This window comes from Indicator indicator, unplaced genomic scaffold (assembly GCF_027791375.1).
Source record: "Indicator indicator isolate 239-I01 unplaced genomic scaffold, UM_Iind_1.1 iindUn_scaffold_87, whole genome shotgun sequence".
Taxonomy (NCBI): Eukaryota; Metazoa; Chordata; class Aves; order Piciformes; family Indicatoridae; genus Indicator; species Indicator indicator.
The window spans coordinates 162447-183000 of NW_026539208.1; the positions used below are offsets into that span (position 1 = coordinate 162447).

General features: G+C 43.2%; 1 protein-coding gene across 1 annotated transcript; it reads right to left on the reverse strand.

Annotated features, from left to right (window-relative positions):
- Positions 1–2096: 2096 nt before the first annotated feature.
- On the reverse strand, positions 2097–20546 carry TMPRSS7 (transmembrane serine protease 7; the record flags this gene model as incomplete). The annotated part of the gene is made up of 8 exons (XM_054398716.1): positions 2097–2267; positions 4357–4493; positions 6258–6526; positions 6690–6867; positions 10040–10156; positions 16940–17050; positions 17742–17849; positions 20432–20546. Coding segments are annotated over 8 exons (1206 nt in total), but the record flags the coding sequence as incomplete, so codon positions are not given.
- Between the last annotated feature and the right edge of the window lie 8 nt (positions 20547–20554).

The following is a 20554-nucleotide window of genomic DNA, read 5'->3' on the forward strand; positions in this document are numbered from 1 at the left end:
CTGGTATCAGAGCATGTGTGCTAACCACTGCTCCCCCAGAAACAAGGCCTTTGTTTCTGCCTTTTATGGTTATAGCCTGGCAGAACGTCTTTCCATTGGGCAGCTATATGTTAGTTTCAGTTGCCCTGTTGGCCCCAAATTGATCTCGGGCAAGGTATATATACAGGCTGACTCATAGTCACCTTGCCTTGCTTCCAAGCCTTGCTGTTAAGCCTTGCTTTCAAGCCTGCTTGTACCCATCTTGTAGAAGCTGCCTCGAGTTGCCTTGCCCTGCCTGAAGTGTCTGGTCCAGAGCCTGGGATAAAGCCCATACAAAGCAAGCTGGAGGAGCCACAAGCCTCGAAGCCAGAGTGAAGTCTAGCCTGCATCCCTTTGCCTCTAGAATCGTGCCATGCCTCAGTTTACCCAGGAAACAAGCAAGCACCCACTGCGAGAAGCGTCATTAACCACCTGCTGTCTGCTGAAGCCAGATCAGTCCTGGGACAACATGGCACCCTAATTGCCAGCAGTCTGCCTTGCCAGCGCTGTACTACAGAGCCCCAAAGCCTCATAGTTAACACAGAAGCTGCACCATCCCTCCACATGGGTAGAATCAGCTGTGAGTAATTAATTCATTGCCTTTTGGGCTTAAGGTTTTGTGATGGTTTGAAACCGTCTTTTTAATTTTTCCTTGCAAAGTTCAGAACAGAGAAAGTGAAAGAGTGTAAAGAAGTCACTATTGGGTATAAGAAAGCAAAATACTGATTGTTCTAAACAATTCCATTGGATAGATAGAAATGTTTAAGCACTATTGCTCAAAACAAAGTGGGGCACTCTGCACATTCTGCGTTCTGCAGTCGGTGCAGTTGCTGGGCTGTCTGGCTGCTGTTTTCTTCTTCTCTTCTGGCTGAAGATAACACACACTGACTTTGGCAGCTAAGTTAACAACTTTCTGCTTTAACTAACTCTGCTTTCTGTCCAAGGGGGATCTGGGGGGGAAGCTCTGGGAGAAGGAGGCCCCTTTGGGAAGGGTCCCCTTTGGGGGGAAGCAAAGGGAGATTGGTTGTGTTTTTCTGTTGATTGTATATATTTGTAAATGTTGTGAATTTTGTATATTTGTACATATTCATTGCATTTCATCGTAGATTGTAGATTCTGCTTTGTAAATACAGCTTTCATTTGCTTCCAGACTGGGCTAGCCTGGTTATTGTCGGTGGGGGGGGAATTTCAGCTCACGCTGACACAGGGTTCTTACTGAGCCTCCCTCCACTGTGACTGAATGGTACCTGCTCCTGGGGACCTTCTCTTTCCATGTTATTTCCTCCCAGTTTGCATAGAATTGCTGTATTTTGCCCAAAGACAAATTCCTATTGTAAATATATATTCCAACTGGACAATAATCCTATTTAACAAGCTTTGGCAATTTAATAAAGGGTTACTAGTACTTTACTTGCCATATTGTTTATTAGCTAAGTGCAATTCCTTAACAATGTTTAATCATCTTGTTAAGGTTGCCTAACGCGTATGAAATCAAATGAGGAAATTTAGGTAGGAAATAAAAGAATGCCAAATCATGCAGTTAACGCATGAGAGAAGAAATAAGACTACTGCTTTGTTCCCCAATTAACCATAGATTTTCTGATCTCTAAAAACAAGAGCCCTATGGATTTGAGAGGACTGAATCCACCTTTTGCAATTTTTCCTCTCCCACTCTCTCTGTCAACCTTGGTAGAGGAGGTAAGGAAAGTAGTATTTACAATAATACTAACTGTTAATGTTACTTCACAGTTGCTACTGTAGTGGGCTATATACATCTCAGGAAATGACTAAGGATGATTGCACATGCATTTAGTTGGTGCCTACAGAATGAAAAAAAGTGAAATAAGTTTATTATGCTATATTCTTCTGTGTCTGCAGACATCTGCACAAAACAAACACCACAAGGAGTAGTCTCTTTCTCTTTCATCAAGGTTAGAAGAAAGGGTATTTGCTACTTCCATATGTATACTACAGAATCAGCACATTCAAAGAAATACCATCACTGAACTGTTTTACCAAGTATGATTTTTAATGAAGATATCCAGGATATGTTTTAGTCAAGGAAAACAATTTTCAAGTTACAAGACTGAAGGCACATATTTGTGAATCCATGGTGCAAAATTTGACACTCTCGTGTAGACACCTGGGAAATTTGGTCTTCCACATCCGTAACCCCAGCTAACAATGCCAGTCAAAAACCATTTTCCATCTCCATTGTTTTGGCATGACAATGGTCCACCAGAATCACCCTAAAAAGAATATATTGCATGTGATTACAGCATAGATAAATAAAACCAGAACAAAATTCCATGGTAGTTAGGTGGAATGAGTAATTATGCATGAGTAATTCCAACAGTGATTGCATTTTCCCATTCACATAGCCCAAACTACCGATATTGAACTGGGTTTTTCTATTCATGCAGGTGGGCTTCCACAGTTGTACCAAAGTTTACTCTTTCACAGGAGAGAGGACTCTAATAAAGGACACTAATAAAGATATTATTTTGGACTAGATTTGAAATCCACATTATGTTTCCCTGCCTCAAACTTACTCACCCAAAATCTTCTGCTTAGTATATCTAAGTTCATTTATAGGTTACACATGTAATAATTAAACAAAAAAAAAAAAAGTTTAAAAAAATAAATAATGATATAATGTCTTTAAAATTAGAGATAAATTAAAACACTGAATCCTTCAGCTACTTTGGGGTTTTTCAGGGGTTACTTTGGTTATTTTTGTGGGTTTTCTTCAGAAGGAAATTCCCTAAATGTTGTCCTTTTGTAAACACAAGTCAGCATATAATGATTAGGGCACACAATGTCTTTGCAAGTAAAGTAGTTAAAATGATTTTATAGACTTCAAAGTTTTATGCAAAATGGCATAATTTCATAATACAGAACAAAACAAAAGGTACTCTTCCTTTATAGGGTATTCTTGCAGCAATACACTGGCAGACTTTCAGGTATAAAAGAATGTGCTACCATTTGGGGAAAATTTCTTGGGCCAATCTTATGGTTTTCCTGTTAGACTCTGCTGCACACAACATCTCTGAAAAGACCACTAGTAAACTTTACTAAAACATTGTATGCAATAAAGTGCTTTCAAAACCAAAAGGTGACTTGGTAAAATTTAAACATTTACAAGAGATCTGCCTTCCTTCTAGGCATATATTTTGTTACAGCCAGCAAACTATTAAACTTTATAGAATCTTAGATTATGCAGGTTGGAAGGGACATCAGGAGGTGATCTAGTAAAGCCACCTGCTGCTCCAAGTAGGAGCAGTAGGTAATTTTCCTTTCCACAACATTTGTTTTTGGTAGTTTTGGGAAGAAACAAAAGTGAAACACTAGTATTTCACAAAAAGCACAAATCCCACATTTCTATCACCTCTAACAACTGCTAGACACATTTGTCCTCACAGAACTGCAGTCTGATAATGCATTTAAATGTAAATTATGCCTTGCCTTGTCTTTATCTTGAGTGGCCATAAAGATAACTACAGAAACAAATTCTCTGTTAAGTGATAATGATACTTAATGTCAATTAAGTATGTCAATGTCAATGCCTCGCTAATCTCTAAAAAGCAGCTGGTACACTAAATTCCTTCAGAAAGTTCTCAGGCGTCATTTGTGCTAAGAGTCATTGTGGTCTCTCTCCCTTTTATGTAGACTACTGAAAGCTAGAATATCTTGAAGATTCTATATCATCTCCATCATAATAAAAACAATAAATTTACTGTTATTTTAGCAGTAAATTTACAACTATTTTAGTGTTAAATATATATTGTTTCTGTAAATTATATATTCTATAATGCATATTACATAACATAGATAGATATATTGCAATATATAAATATATATAGCATGTATGAATATATAATGGCAGTTTTTCTACACTAAAACCTTTTTCTACTGTGTAGTAAAAAAATCTCATTTACTCATACAAGCATCTCCTGATGAGAAGCATTGTACATTTCAGAATTTATGTTTATTTGTCTGCATATCATCAGGTACTCCTGTAGTTCCAAGTTGGAAGGGAGGATCAAGATTTTTCTTCAGCTGAGAGATTCATGCCAAAAATGCCCTACTTCTTATCGAGACTAGCAAATTGGCTGTCCTTTGGCCTGCAGCTGAAGCTTAGTGATGCTAGTCTTATACATAAAGCAGTGAAACTCTGAAAACACTAAGACAACAGATTTTTTTGATAGAGAAATCTTACACTGCTGTTTTTCAGAACTGAAATGTATGGACCACAAAAGGGTATTCCAATTAATTCTTACAATTCATCAGGAAACAAAGACAAAGATAAACTCTATGCAAGTATATTAAAATACATACTTTGCACCCATCTCTTTTCCCAGACATTAGTCCAGCACAAAACATTCTAGCTGTGATGACTCCATATGTGGAATTACATAATGCTTGGTCAATAATTTCTACCTCTGCTTTCTGAAGAACTGCTGAACCTTCATCATCTGGAAAAAAAATTAAAAAAAAAATGATTATTCAGTGGAGTGCACCAATTTACTCATTTATTGAAATACAACCCAAAATGTGTTCAAAAAATATAAGCCTCCAAGTTATTCCAGATTCCAAATAACTAAGTGCTATAGTACAGAAAGCCTCTTCTAAGTGCCAGGTATTTTTGTAATGTGATCTTGGTCCTTTGGCCACATGAAATAGAATGTCATAATTACTAGGGTTATCCAAAAAGCTTTTCCTTATGCCTTTTGCAAAATATCTTAAGACTTCTTGATTTGGTCTCTTTTTAATTTTATGCTATTAAAGGTATTTGCATAATCCCAAAACAGATTTGCAGTTACAGCAGAATCTCTGAAGTTGTGAGATCCAAAATTAAGGTTATAAGAGTTTCAGAATGCAAATTGCTCTTTTGGCAGCATAAAGAACTTGAACATCTCAAAATTTGGTCTTCTCTGTCCTAAAGTTTACAAACTGAATTGTCCCTTTCTTTCAATGCTACAGCTATAACAGTATCACCGGGTGATCCTCGCAGAATCTAGACACAGTCAAAGAAACCTCACCAACATATTTGTATATGCAAGTTTTGACTTACATAATGAAAATTTGTTTCAAAGTTTGATAAAGCTGGTATGTAATGAAGTATACTTAAAATATACTTAATACGGATTTGGCAACCAGAATTTATAAACAAAGGGAAAGGAGTGAAACAGGGAAATCACATTTATCCATCAAATAATCAGTTGTTAAATTTCACAGACAGCTCACCAGTAGGCCAAAGAGTGACATCACACCACTTCATAGCACCACCCTTTCCTGGTAAGGTGGTTGCACTTGGTTCACAACCATATATTGTCTTGCAGCTATATATAGAGAGGCTGAATGTAATTTGGCAGGTAGCAACTCTAGCTATAAACATCAAGTCAAAATGCTGGAGGTTAACTACCTGCTGCTGCTGCCTTGCACCACACATTGGCCTCTTCTACAATCCTCCAAGACCAGCAGGGTGGCTGGACCAGCATGGCCCCAAGACAGCAGGCAAGGCCAGGCCAGGGCAGCCCTCCAGCTGCATACAAACAACCAGGGCTAGGCCCTTGTTGGCAGACCAGGGCTTGGTGTGGTGATAGTTATACGATTTACCCCAAGGGAGCCCATCAACCCGACAGTTATGCTGGAAGGGCTTTAGGAAAGCAGATGTGGAGGAAGAAGGCACTAGCATTCACAAAAAGGAAGAGGCAAGGTCAAGCTGGTGGGAGGGCTAGGCCTACCCTTGCCACATCCACTGTTACAGACACAGATATTTTATTAAGTTTGCTATTTTGCTAGGTCACACTCCAAATATAGAGCTACAAACTCACAGTGGGTGTTGATACCACAAGGTTTTTCAGCCTGGAGAGGCTGAAGGACTGAGACATCACAGTCTCATTTCCCTGTGGCAAGCAAAAAAGGGTCCTTTTGGGTGTACTATCACATCACCAAGAGTAACAAAGGGGAGCAACAATACCATGTTATTTTAGGGTAAACATAGCTCCCTGCAAGTTTTGTTAAAATGAACACACAGAACTTCTGGAACCACAAGACTAGAAGCCAATTATCTGAGCATATGGAGGCATGTGTACTCAGGAAGCTCTTTCCATGGAAAATAAATTCAAAACATGATTTTCTGCACACTTCAGTATGTTCTGCATACAAATCCACAGCTTTGAAGGCTGCTTTTCACCTGGGAACAAAATTAGTTCAGCTGAAGGTATAAAACTCACCATCTTCTTGCTTTTGGCCCCAGCCTGTTATCCAGCATTTGTCACCACTGTGGGCTTTGTGTGAAAAGGGAGGCAGACAGATAGGTTGAATGACATGGCTCATCGTGTCTGGCCATGGCTTGCTGAGCTGTATTAGTGCAATGTCATAGTCGTAGTTCCTGCTGTTATAGTATTCATGGATTATGATCCGTCTCACAGCAGATACAAACTTTGCATGGCCCTGTGTTTGCATCCCCAGGTGAGCATGCCATTCTCTGGGGTCAGCCAGCCTGGTTGGGAACAAACAAACAGGCCATGTCTGAAAAAAAGCACCTCAAAATACCCACCAATACCAGAGCAGGCAAAAAAGAGAGCACATTCCACCTCAGTACCTCTTGAAGCTAAAAGCACCCTGGCAATATTTGGGAGAGATTCAGGGGGAAGACTACTTACTTGCTTCCTTGAAAACAGTGTGCTGCAGACACAAGCCATTCTTTTGATATCACTGATGCACCACAGTAAGCAGCTCCAACAAAATGGAGGCTGACCTGCCAAGGCCATTCACCTTCCTCAGTGTTTTTACCACCTACAATCCGAGAAATGAGATTGCTGCTCCTGCTGCTGCCACAATCTGAAATGGAAATTTCAGGTTATAATCGTCTTTAGCTTTGATACAGAAAGCAGCCTGTGAATATTTCTTGCTTCAAAATGACGATGTTAAAATCCCTCAACTCTTTTTAAAACTGTACGCTCTGAACCAAAGAGTCCATCAGTAAAGAATGACACGGATTTTTTTATAAAACAGTGGGAATGACAAAAGAAAAATGTTTATAGTAACAGCCACATTTGCAGGGTTTGGTAAGTTCTTGTTTCAGAAAACAGGGGGTCCAATCATTAATTTGTATCTAAACAACTGAAAGTCTGAAAATATTGTATATTACTAATATAAAAGCAAACAAATTATGTCTCAGCACAAAAAGCTGTACACTGAAAACCAAGGAAGAGAGACCCCACTATAGGGTGTTGTGCCCATCCCTATTACATGTACATAAAGCCTTTGTTCAGGATTTTTAGTCCTACACTCCTGCTCACATGTGTTAATGCTTCTGGGCACTTTTCAATGTTCAGCGCAACAGTCAAAAACAGCACTGAAGGTTTCAAACACACATAGGCATATAACTAGTCTTTTTAAATGTCCAACTGTGTGGCGGACACAAGACAGGTGGCATGCCAGAAAAAGCTGAGAGCCAGACAAAATACCTAAGAATGTTCAGTTTAATCAAGCAATCTTAACTCCATTTTTACTGACACTGCAGTGACAAATGTCTGTTCACTTTACTGCAAAGCAAGCTGAAAATCACAAGTTACTTTAGGAAGATTTGAGATTAGCACCTTCCTTGATAATATGAAATCTTAAGGTCTTTAGGAGACTCTAATATTAAGATCTAGAAGAGACAGAGAAGTGAAAAGTTTGTGGGTGTTTTTTCCATTGCAGCAGTGTCACTTCTGATGCCCAAATGCAGTCTGACTCCAAAGTCCTTCAGAAGTACCTGACGCTGTCACAGGCAATGAAAGACGTTGTTTTACCAGCTAGACAAATTCACTCTACAATGAAATCTACTTCCCTACTCCTCATGTAGCTACTTCAATAAGCATTACAGGTGATTAAGACTTCATAAGAGTAAGCTTGTCATTCTAGAAATCATGGCATCATAGAATTGTCAGGGTTAGAAGGGACCTCAAGGATCATCCAATTCCAACCCCCCTGCCATGGGCAGGGACACCTCACACTACATCAGGTTGCTGAGAGCCTCATCCAGTCTGGCCTTAAAAACCTCCAGGGATGGGGCTTCCACCACCTCCCTGGCCAACCTGTTCCAGTGTCTCCCCCCCACTCCTCCCCGCCATGGTGAAGAATTTCTTTCTAACATCCAATCTGAATCTACTCATTTCTATTTTTGTTCCATTCCCCCTAGTCCTATCGTTACCTGACACCCTAAAAAATCCCACACCAGCTTTCTTGTAGGCCCCATTAAGATACTTGAAGGCCACAAGAAGGTCTCCTTGGAGCCTTCTTTTCTCCAAACTGAACAGCCCCAACGCTCTCAGTCTATCTCGATAGGAGAGGTGCTCCAACCCTCTGGTCATCCTCAGGGCCCTTCTCAAGACACATTCCAGCACATCCAGATCTTTCTTGTAACAGGAGCTTGAGAACTGGATGCAGTACCAGCTGGATTCTCACCAGAGTGAAGTAAAGAGGAAGAATCATTTCCCTCGACCTTCTGGTTATGTTCCTCTTGATGCAGCCTAGGATATGATTGCCTTTCTCGGCTGCGAATGTACACTGACGGCCCATGTTGAGTTTCTTGTTCACCAGCCATTTTTCTATCCACTGAGTAGTCCATCCATCAAACCCATATTTTACCAGTTTGGAGACCAGGACGTTGTGTGGGACAGTGTCGAAGGCTTTGCTTAGGTCCAGATAAATGACATCAGTTGCTCGTCCCTCATCTATTAATGTTGTGACCTTTTCATAGAAGGCCACCAGGTTTGTCAGGCATGATTTCCCCTTAGTGAAGCCATGTTGATTAAACCAAATCACCTCTTTGTCATTCTTCTGCCTCCGCAGTGCTTCCCGTAGGACCTGCTCCATGATCTTACCGAGCACAGAGGGGAGTATGACTGGTCTGCAGTTCCCCCAGCTCATCCTTCTTTCCCTTTTTGAAATGGGGGCTATGTTTCCCCTTTTGCAGTTGGTGGGGACTTCCCTGGACTGCCACAACTTTTGGAATATAATAGAGAGCGGTTTAGCAACCTCATCTGCCAATTCCCTCAGTACCCGTGGGTGTATCCCATCAGGTCCCACGGACTTTCAGGTTTGTCAGATGGCCACAAATCTGATCTTCACTCACAATGGGCAGTTCTTTCTTCCAGCCCCTGTCATTATATTCTGTGACTCTGGGAGTGTGGCTGGAGCCCTTGCCAGTGAAGACTGAGGTAAAGAAGTCATTAAGAACCTCAGCCTTCTCCATGTCACTTGTCACCAGTTCACCTGTTTCCTTTCTGAGGGGTCCCACACCTTCTCTAGTCTTCTTTTTGCCATTAATATACCTGTAGAAATATTTGCTGTTCCCCTTGTTGTGCCTGGCTAGATTTAATTCAGACTGAGCTTTGGCTTTTCTAACAAGGTCTCTTGCTGCTCAGGCAGCTTTCTTATATAGCCCCCAATCTAGCTGTTCTTTCTTCCACTCATTTTAGAGTTTCATTTTGTGTGACAGTGTGTCTAGGAGCTCCTTGCTCATCCAGGAAGACCTCCTAGCATTCTTTCCTGCCTTCCTCTTTGTCGGTATACTTTGCTTCTGGACATGGAGAAGGTGATCCTTGAATACTGACCTGCTGTCCTGGGCCCCTCTTTCGTCTAGGACTTTGTCCCAATGATACTTTGGCCAGCAGATCCCTGAAGCAATCAAAGTCTCCATGTTTAAAGTCCAGGGTTGTAAGCTTGGAATACGTCCTCCTAGTTGCCCTGAGGATCTTGAGTTCTATTGCCTCATGGTCACTGCAGCCAAGATTATCCCTGATCCTCACACTAGTCACCAGCTCTTCCCTACAAGGCCCAGGGAATTCTGCAACCATATCTGAAGTGATAGCTGATCATTACCCCACTATCACTCAGAGGATGCAGTAGAAAAAATCAATACCTGCTGCATGAGTTGTACCTACTCCAAAACAGGAAGAAATAAAGGGCTTTATTGTGTAAAAAGTTCAAAGTTCTAAAATATGAGCATTTCAGAGGGACTTACTGCAGCTGCTTTCATCGCTTCCATCAATACAATCTTCAGTCCCATCACACTTTGCATTTTGTTTCCTAATGCAAATATTATTCCTGCACTTAAATGTATGGTTGGTGCAAGGAATACCTGAAACAGTTGTGGAGAGAAAAAAAAGTATATACTGTTAGCTCAGCTTAACACATGTCAGCACAGATAAATGATCGGAGGGAACATGATGAGATGTCTTAAACCAGTCTCTGAGTAGTATAAATGTAGAACTGGCTGACTTTGAACAAAGGTTGCCTCTCATCCTTTCCTATAATGCTAATGAACATGGATATAAGTAGTAAAAGCATAGCTGCAGAGCAAATATTGGGCTAGAAAGAGAATATATACAGAGTACTCAGGAAAGAAGATCTCCTCTGTGTTTCAGTATTAAATAGGAAATGGAAGATTGTAGTTGAAAGCAGTCTTACTAATTATATTCAGTTGAACTGCAATCCCCAACCGTGGCATTTTTCTGTTTCTCTGGGGCTCACAATAAATGAAGCCACTCAAACTCAGTTTTTCTTGTCAACACACAGAGAAGTATCATGTATCCATTTACACAGACTGTCTCCTCAAGCAGGTCAAAAAACATTGCTTTTCTTTAAAAAAGTTACTTGCATTACTTTGCAGTTGTGTTTCCTCTCACATGTCATGGGGTTCATTTATTCTAAAAAGTTAAAGAAATGACTGATGCAAAAATGTCATGCACTTAATGCCAAATTTATAGCTTTCATAGCATTTTAAACACACTGACTTTATATTAGCGCAAGACCGCCATTTCAGCACAAGGGCAGCTGCAGGAAAGCCTCGGTAACCGCTAGCTGAGCTTTGCTTTAACTTGAGTTGCTTTGGGGGTTTCCTGGGTTTGCTTTGGGGCTTTGTGAGGGCGGAAGGACCACAAAGGGACAAGCAGGACCGGTGGGGGCTGTCCTCCAGTACGCCTGCTCAGGAAGTGATGTGGCTGGGGGATGTTGCCCCGGAACCGCGCAGAATTTAAATATGAATTAGTGCAAGACCACCATTTCAGCATGAGGGCAGCCATGGGAAAGTTAGTCTTCTCACTGGAACGCGCTGAGTAGAGTGTGAGGGATTAAAAAAAAAAATTAAAAAAAGAAAAAAGGCCCTGAACCGTGGTTATGACTTGGTCTCAGGCTGTCTGTAAAACTGTGGGTACCCAAACAGAACCCACACATAAGCATGCAAGTGTTCACGCAACCAGCTGCAATGAGTGTTGGAGCCTGGCACATGAGGATGAGGATGGCAGAGATAATGCGTGCATTAGGTGTGAGCAGATCAAAGATCTGCTTAACCTAGTGGCTGAGTGTAGTGAAGGCATCACATGCCCAGAATTATGCCCCCAGATACCAGCTAACTTGTCCCAACATGTTCTGGTAAGTCCCCCCTTCCACCCTCCTTTCAGGAGAGGAGGACAAAAGGCTCAGGCACCAGCCTGTCTCCTAAGGGGTGAACAACTGCAGGCACCCATCTCAATGACATGCCTATGCTCTTGCCATCTAAGGGCATAATTCTAGCTTCACCTTTTCTATAGGTGGAAGCAGGTTGTTGGCAAGTGTGCCCATTGGCTAGCTCCAGCCTCAAGAATCTATAAGTATTGCTCCATTTGTTACTACTTTGCTCTCTCCTTTTGCTTTCACTCATTATGTAACTCGTGATGCGTAAGCTGTAAATCTTCTCACACTAAAGCATACTGGAAGCCTCTGTGAACATGGAAGCCAGCCCACCAAGCTTGCTTCGAGGAATCAGCAAAGGATGACCCCTTCGCTGATAGAACATCAGTGTCATATGCCTGAGAGAGGGTGAAATCAAGCCCAGTCGAAAGGACTGAGGAAGCCCCGAGAGAGGGTAAGCTAAAACCCATAAAGGGGAAAGACTAGTCCAAGCCTGGCAGTCCAGAAATGCTGCAAGCTAATTAAGCAGCCATAAGAAGCATAAACCATAAGCCCATAAGCCATAAGCCGCCCACTGTAGCCACTCCGCAGCCCGTACCAGGGCGAAGCACCTGGGATTTCCCCGAGGGAAAGAGAGAGCAAAAGATAGCCTCTCCACTGAAGTCAAAGGCAACAACAGCCGCATTGTAATTTAAATGGAAAGCAGTCACTGATATTCAGCAGTGTCATCTCACCTTGAGCTGAGCCGAGGGGGAAAGCATTGCGTCACCGCACCCCCACTGAAAGGACCAGGCCCTGCGGAGCCGATCCTCCGGTCAGGGAGCCAGCCCCTCCCCGCAGAACACGGGAGGACAAAGAAGCCAACCGCCTCTTCCCACAGACTGCGGGAGGAGAAAGCAAACTGTTGCCCCCACCTGCAGAGCTGGGAGGGAGAAAGAAAGTCGCCGCCCGAACAGGGCCAGCCTCGGGCAGATAACCAGCGAGCCAGCATAACCCAGCAACTTGTCTTGATACACAGAAAGACAGAATGTATCTTTCATGAGTATAACATTCAGTAACATTCTATTCAAAGAACCCGCGTGTACCTGCGGGATATTTCTAGCTTAACTTGCCTCGTGATAACATTATAAATATCTCTATACATAGTTAGCAGCCGCAAGCATCTTGTCGAGTCTCCCTCTAGTGGACAAGCGGCGGAACTGCACCTTTTCGTTCCCTTAATTAGAAATTGACTGTAAATATCATAATTGGGTATAATTGTAAATACTAAACTAGTTATGGTCTGTATTATTACAACATATTTTCATAATTCATAATTAATAATCACCATCCTCCATCCCTAATCCCTCTCTCCACAACACTGAGCTGAAGGATGAAGTAGAAAGACTAAGGGCCATAAAGGAATGTGAAAGGGAGTTAGATATGTGGTACCAGGTTCTGCAGACCCCCTTAGCAGAGGGAAGTGACGCAAGAAACAGCAGGAAATGGATACAGGTGCCTGTCAGAACCCCTTCCAGTCCCCCTCACCTCCTCAGTTGCCCTTGCACAACAGATATGGGGCACTAGATGTTGAGGGTGAGGTGATCCTGGAAGCAAAAGCAACACTATCTGGGGGGTCGACTAAAGCAAGTCAGTCCCCACCTTGCATCAGAACTTGTACAGAAAAGAAAAAGAGGAGGGTAATTGTTATTGGTGATTCCCTTCTGAAAGGAACAGAGGGCCCCATGTGTCAGCCGGACCCTTCCCACAGAGTAGTCTGCTGCCTCCCTGAGGCCTGGGTCAGGGATGTTACCAGAAGGCTGCTTAATGTAGTACAGCCTTCTGATTACTATCCCTCGCTAGTTATGCAGGTGGGAAGTGATGAGGTTAATACCAGAAGTCTTAAATCAATCAAAAGGGACTTCAAGGCACTGGGAAAAGTAGTAGAGGGATCAGGGGCACAGGTAATTTTTTCATCTATACCCTTAGTTGCAGGCATGAATGCTGAAAGGAACAGGAAAACATTCCTGATTAATAAGTGGCTAAGAGGCTGGTGTCACCAACAACATTTTGGATTCTTGGATCTTAGGGAACTCTATATGGTCCCAGGTCTGCTAGCAACAGATGGGGTACACCTGTCACAGAGGGGGAGAAAGATCTTGGCATACAAGCTGGCAGGGCTTGTACAAAGGGCTTTAAACTAGGCTTGAAGGGGGAGGGGAGTGAGCACAACGCTACTAGAGATGAACCAAAGGAGGCTGAGGGTGGTAAGCCACAGACAGGGGCAAAACCAGCAGCCCAGCTGAAGTGTGCGTACACTAGTGCACGCTGCATGGGTAACAAACAAGAGGAGCTGGAAGTCTTGATACAGGAGGAAAACTATGATGTTGTTGCCATCACGGAAAGGTGGTGGGATGACTCTAACAACTGCAGTGATGTAATCAAGGGGTACAGACTCTTCAGGAGAGACAAGAGGGGAAGAAGGGGTGGAGGAGTGGTGTTGTATACTAGGGAGAGACTGGATGTCATGGAGGTTGAGACTAAGCATGATCTGGTTGAGTCCCTATGGATAAGAATTAGGGGGGAAGGCCAACAAGTCTGACATCCTGGTTGGAGTCTGTTATAGACCACCTAATCAGGAAGAGGAGGTTGATTTAATTTTCTTCAAGCAGCTGGAGGCTGCCTCAAGATCGCTTCCCCTTGTTCTTGTGGGTGACTTTAACCTGCCAGATGTCTCCTGGGAGTTGAACACTGCAGAGAAGAGGCAGTCTAGAAGGTTCCTGGAGTGTACGGAGGATGGTTTCTTATCCCAGCTGTTACACGAGCCTACCAGGGGTTCAGCCCTCCCCGACTTGCTGTTTACAAATAGAGAAGGGCTGGTGAGTGATGTGGTGGCGGGAGGTTGTCTGGGGTCCAGTGACCATGAAATAATTGATTTTTCAATATACAGTGAAACCAGGAGGGGCAGCACCAAAACCTCCACCCTGGACTTGCGAAGGGCAGACTTTGGCTGATTCAAGGAACTAACTCAGAAAGTTGCTTGGGAAGCAGCCCTTAAAACAAAGGTGTCCAGGAAGGTTGGACTTCAAGAAAGAACTCTTGAAGGCACAGGAACAGGCTGTGCCCATGTGCCGGAAGAGGAGCCGACAAGGGAGACAACCGGACTGGATGGGCAAGGAACTTCTAAAGGAAATAAGGGAAAAAAAGAGGGTGCATCAGCTTTGGAAAAAAGGGGAGGTATCCCAGGATGAGTTTAAGGACGTTGCCAAGTCTTGTAGGAAAAAAATTAGAGAGGCAAAAGCCCATTTAGAACTTAGACTGGCCACTGCCATAAAGGAGAATAAAAAAATATTTCTACAAATATATTAATGGCAAAAGAAGAGGCAAGGACAACCTCTACTCCTTATTGGATGTGGAGGGGAATATAGTAACAAAAGATGAGGATAAGGCAGAGGTACTTAACACCTTCTTTGTCTCAGTCTTCAATAGTGGGACAGGCTGTCGTCAGGACAACTGGCCTCCTGAACTGGCAGATGGAGTCGGGGACCAGTATAGTCCCCCTGTAATCCAGGAGGAAGCAGTAAGGGACCTGCTGAGCCACTTGGATCCTCACAAGTCCATGGGACCTGATGGGATCCATCCTAGGGTGCTGAGAGAACTGGCAGGTGAGCTGGCCAAGCTGCTCTCCATCATTTATCAGCAGTCCTGGTCACAGGTGAGGTCCCTGATGACTGGAGGCTGCCCATCCACAAAAAGGGCCTGAAAGAGGAACCAGGAAATTACAGACCTGTCAGCCTGACCTCGGTGCCAGCAAGGTCATCCTGAGTGCAATCACACAGAACCTACAGGATGGTCAGGGGATCAGGCCCAGCCAGCTTGGATTCAGGAGGGGCAGGTCCTGCCTGAACAACCTGCTCTCCTTTTATGATCAGGTTACCCGCCTGGTGCATGTGGGGAAGGCTGTGGATGTAGTCTGTCTGGATTTCAGCAAAGGCTTTGACACTGTCTGCCACAAGAAGCTCCTGGCAAAGCTGGCAGCTCGTGGTTTGGACAGATTCACTCTGAAATGGGTCAGGAACTGGCTGGAGGGCCAGGCCCAGAGAGCGGTGGTGAATGGTGCCACATCCAGTTGGCAGCCAGTCGCTAGTGGTGTTCCCCAGGGATCAGTGCTGGGACCCATCCTATTCAATATCTTTATTGATGATCTGGATGAAGGAATTGAGTCCATCATCAGTAAATTTGCAGATGACACTCAGTTAGGAGCAGGTGTCGATCTGTTGGAGGGGAGAAGGGCCCTGCAGAGGGACCTGGACAGGCGACAGGCTTGATGGGTGGGCAGAGGTCAATGGGATGAAATCTAACAAGGCTAAGTGCAGGGATATACACTTTGGCCACAACAACCCCAAGCAGCACTACAGGCTGGGGACAGAGTGGCTGGAGAGCGGCCAGACAGAGAGGGACCTGGGGGTGCTGGTCGATAGTAGGCTGAACATGAGCCAGCAATGTGCCCAGGTGGCCAGGAAAGCCAATGGCATCCTTGTCTGTATCAGGAATAGTGTAGCCAGCAGGACAAGGGAAGTTATTCTTCCCCTGTACTCAGCACTGGTCAGGCCACGCCTTGAGTACTGTGTCCAGTTCTGGGCTCCTCAATTCAAGAGAGATGTTGAGGTACTGGAATGTGTCCAGAGAAGGACAATGAAGCTGGTGAGGGGCCTGGAACACAAGCCCTATGAGGAGAGGCTGAGGGAGCTGGGGTTGTTTAGCCTGGTGAAGAGGAGGCTCAGGGGTGACGTCATTGCTGTCTACAACTACCTAAGGGGAGGTTGTAGCCAGGTGGGGGTTGGTCTCTTCTCCCAGGCAACCAGCAGCAGAACAAGAGGACACAGTCTCAAGTTGTGCCAGGGGAGATATAGGCTAGATATTAGGAGGAAGTTTTTCACAGAGAGGGTGATTGCCCATTGGAATGGGCTGACCAGGGAGGTGGTAGAGTCGCTGTTCCTGGATATGTTCAAGAAAAGACTGGATGAGGCACTTAATGCCATGGTCTAGTTGATTGCTTAGGGCTGGGTGATGGGTTGGACTGGATGATCTTGGAGGTCTCTTCCAACCTGTTTGATTCTATGATTCTATAACCATGGAAACTACTCCAGCTGGTAACACAGATCCAGGAAATAATTTTCCCAGATTATGCTTTAAAGAGATAAATTCAAACTTTAAATGCCTAGATCGTTATCCTGCACCCAGAGTACTTAATTCTTCTGACAGTAATTTTCTGAAACATATGTTCATAAGCTCATTAAAGAGAAACAGTTTAGAAATCAGTAATGACTTGTTTGTAAACATGTCAGAAAACTGAACAGAATTATATTGCCTGGGTTAGACTTAATTGTGGCTCTTTGAATAGTGACTCTTTGAATATGGCATCCAGTATTCATGTCAGGACTGAACAGATTTTAGAGAAGAGAAAAAAAATGTATAAAGATAGTAGCCTTACTGTGGGTACAGTTCTGTTCATCTTTTCCATTCTCACAATCACTTACTCCATTGCAGGCAAGCAGGTTATCCTGTATTGTGAAGTTGGAATTACAGTTCCACTCAGGGACAACTTTAAAAACACAAGTCAAATCAGCTACAGAAGCATACTTGTAATGCTAACACTATCCTTCTTACTATGCCCAGATACTGCTTTCATACTTTCACTATTCAGTGTAAGGATGAGTGCCCCATTATGCATGGAGAAAATAAAGCACAGTTCAGTGACCTATCCGAGTGGCCTAGGATCTGACTCACTTTCACCATGGACACTTCCCACTCTCATCTACTCTGTACATCCCAATTCGTCATTCACCCACAAAAACATCCCTAAACCAAACAACCCCACTTAAAAAAAAGAAAACAAACAAACAAAACACAAGCACCGCACCCCCCAAACCAACCAACCAACCAACTAAACAACTAAACTCCAAATTCATAAAAACAGAAGAGACTTTTATAATTACTAATACCTAGCACATGAGGAAAAACTAAAATATATCCTATTGTCACTGTTTTTGCATGCATAACTTTCTTTCTCCTGCTTTTCAGTTCCACATGTTCTTCATTCTTAGTTTTGTCCTGGCTAATTAACTATGAATTAAACACTCATGAGACCGATTGATAATCTGTATCTGTACATACTAAAAACATCTTTCTTCTCCTGCCTTAAAAAAAAATCACCTCCTTTCCATTGCTTTCTAAGACTAGAGAAGCCCTTCACTGGATTTTCTAGTCAAGATCTCTAGCAAGTGAATACGAACCACAAAATAGTTCATCGCTTTCATCGAAGCAGTTGTTAATCCCATCACAGCGTTGTGTTTGCTGAATGCATAACCCAGTAGAACATTTGAAATGCCCAGGTGGACATGCTGGAAGTAAAAAGAAAAACCATAAAAACCACACAAAACCACAAACAAACAAAACCCCAAAATACACCAACAATTGCAAAGTTTTCTTTGCTCGAATACTGCCAGCACATTTCAATTTATGGTAAACAAGCTGTTCCAAGGAACGATAGAGCTGAGACCTTCTTGTGGCCTTCCAGTATCTTAAGAGGGCCTACAAGAAAGCTGGGGAGGAACTTTTTAGGGTGTCAGGTAATGATGGGACTAGGGGGAATGGAACAAAAATAGAAATGGGTAGATTCAGATTGGGTGTTAGAAAAAAATTCTTCACCATGAAGGGGGTAAGACACTGGAACAGGTTGGCCAGGGAGGTGGTGGAAGCCCCCCATCCCTGGAGGTTTTTAAGGACAGGCTGGATGGGGCTCTGAGCAATCTGATGTAGTGTGAGGTGTCCCTGCCCATGGCAGGAGGGGTTTGAACTGGATGATCCTTGAGGTCCCTTCCAACCCTGACAATTTTATGATTCTATGATCTAAATTTACCAGTCTGTATGCACAGTCAGTGTTTAAATTGTGTATTTTGAGGAGAGAGACTAAATGGAGCTTGCAATTCTGGCCTAGCTCTTTCCTGACACCAGTTACAGCCATGTCTAAGCAGGTGGAAATAAGGTGCTTTAAAACCCACACAGAGACAAGCAAAAGCATTGGGGGATACCTCATGAAGGGAACCTCCTAGCACCAAATTTCTTTTTCCATGTGGTCTCTTTTGAGGAGAGAATCTAAAAGGAGCTTTCAATTCTGGCCTAGCTCTTTCCTTGGAGCAATTACTGCCATGTCTAAGCATGTGGAAAAAATGTGCTTTAAAACCCGCACAGAGACAAACAAAAGCATTGGGTGCGAACACATGAAGGGAACCTCCTAGCATCAAAATTCCATTTGCATTTGGTCTCTTTTGAGGAGAGAGTCTAAATGGAGCTTGCAATTCTGGGCTAGCTCTTTCCTGGCACCAGTTACAGACATGTCTAAGCATGTGGAAAAAAGGTGGTTTACAAGCCTCATAGAGCATTCGGGTTCAGATTTTCTTTCCCCCTATTTTCTAAATTAGAGTTTTCAAAAACTCCAAAGTTCCGGTACAGCTGTTTCTGCAATACGTCATGCAGACTCTATGCTAGGACTGGACCAATTCAACCAGTGCGACACAAACCAACTTAAAATGCCATCTTCATTTAAAGTACATTCTCACTTTTAATAACCAATATCTGCAGCATGTTGCAACTTCAACTAATACCCTCTTCTGAGGTGAGCTATGAATTACACAAGTGCTTACCTTTTGAAGTAAAATAATGAAGTTACCACCTTTTTACATATTCCACATATATGCAATGCATAAATTTGCTCTAATGTGACAAGTGACTATAACTACAACCCTTTGCTTCACTACAACTTTAACAGCATGAATATGTAAGATTAGCAGAAGGGAGATGTATCAGTGAATTGTCTGTTTCAGACTTTGAAAAACTCCATCGGTAGATGGTTTTGTCAACGTTTTGAAATGATTTTCAGATCATATTTCTGTTTGTACAGGAAGCATTTAAATTGATGAAAACACTGTAATAAACAGTTGTGGCAGTTTAGGCTGGGTGCCCGCTGCCACTGCTACATGAGATACACCTCTGGTGTCCCGGGTGCCCACCCAATAGGGGTGGACACAGGAAACGGCGTATTTCTACCCATAAATCCTGCGCCCTATAAATCCATCTGCAAAGTCATAATCTTTCTCTTTCATCCCTCTCTGCCCCCGTGGGAGATGCTCTCTCTTATTGGGTAACGGTGGGGGAGTATCTCAGGCCTCTTGGGCCTGTCTAGGCCTAATGCCAGGAGGAGAATGGAGGGGGGGCAGTCTCAGACCTGGCCAGCCTGAGACTTGTGTAGGGAGGGGGAGGGGGAAGAAAGAGCCCTGAGGGTTTGGGTATACCCTCAGGTGGTAGGAGGGAAAGATTGGGAAGCCTCTGGGTACTATGTAAGGGACTCCGTATGCTTTAGGATGTTCTTTGCCACTATGCTTTGTAGTCTTCTGTAGCTTCACCAATCGCTTTTCCATTTAAACTTTCCATCACTCTCCAATCCATTTGTGTGTGTCATTCTTTTGTCCCTTTCGGGGCAAGAGATGATCTGTCTGTGCCCAAACCAGGACAACAGTTGGTTATATTTGGTACTCCCTGTTCATTACCTGGAAGCCTTTGCAGTAATAAAAACATTTCAAACAAAACCTTTGGGGGTGAAAACAAACAGGAACATCAGTTTACTGCACCATGGCTCTAGCTCTGCAGGAAGCTTCAAGGACTGTGGAGGAGAGAGTAGACAGACTGTGCTTATTGGAAACCAGAGCATGCTGCACATATATGCAAACCTTAGCTGCACGACCTGGATGAGCTAGAAAAGGCTCTTTGTTTGCTAGTCGTCTGCCTTAGTAAGATTAGAAAAGAAACTAAACAAAATCCAAGAAGAGAATTTCCTGCATATACGTAAGTTCTACTAGACCTGAAAAATGCTGCTTCACAGATCTGAAATGCAAAGATGTGTTGAAAAAGATAAAATCCATCTTACGCTGGCTGATGTTATAGCTGCCATACTCCACCAGAAGTGGCTTCTCTGAGACAATTGAACTGCACTGAAGCTCGATGTTGACAGAAGAACTTGCAATGTGGAAGACTGTTTGGTGATCAACAT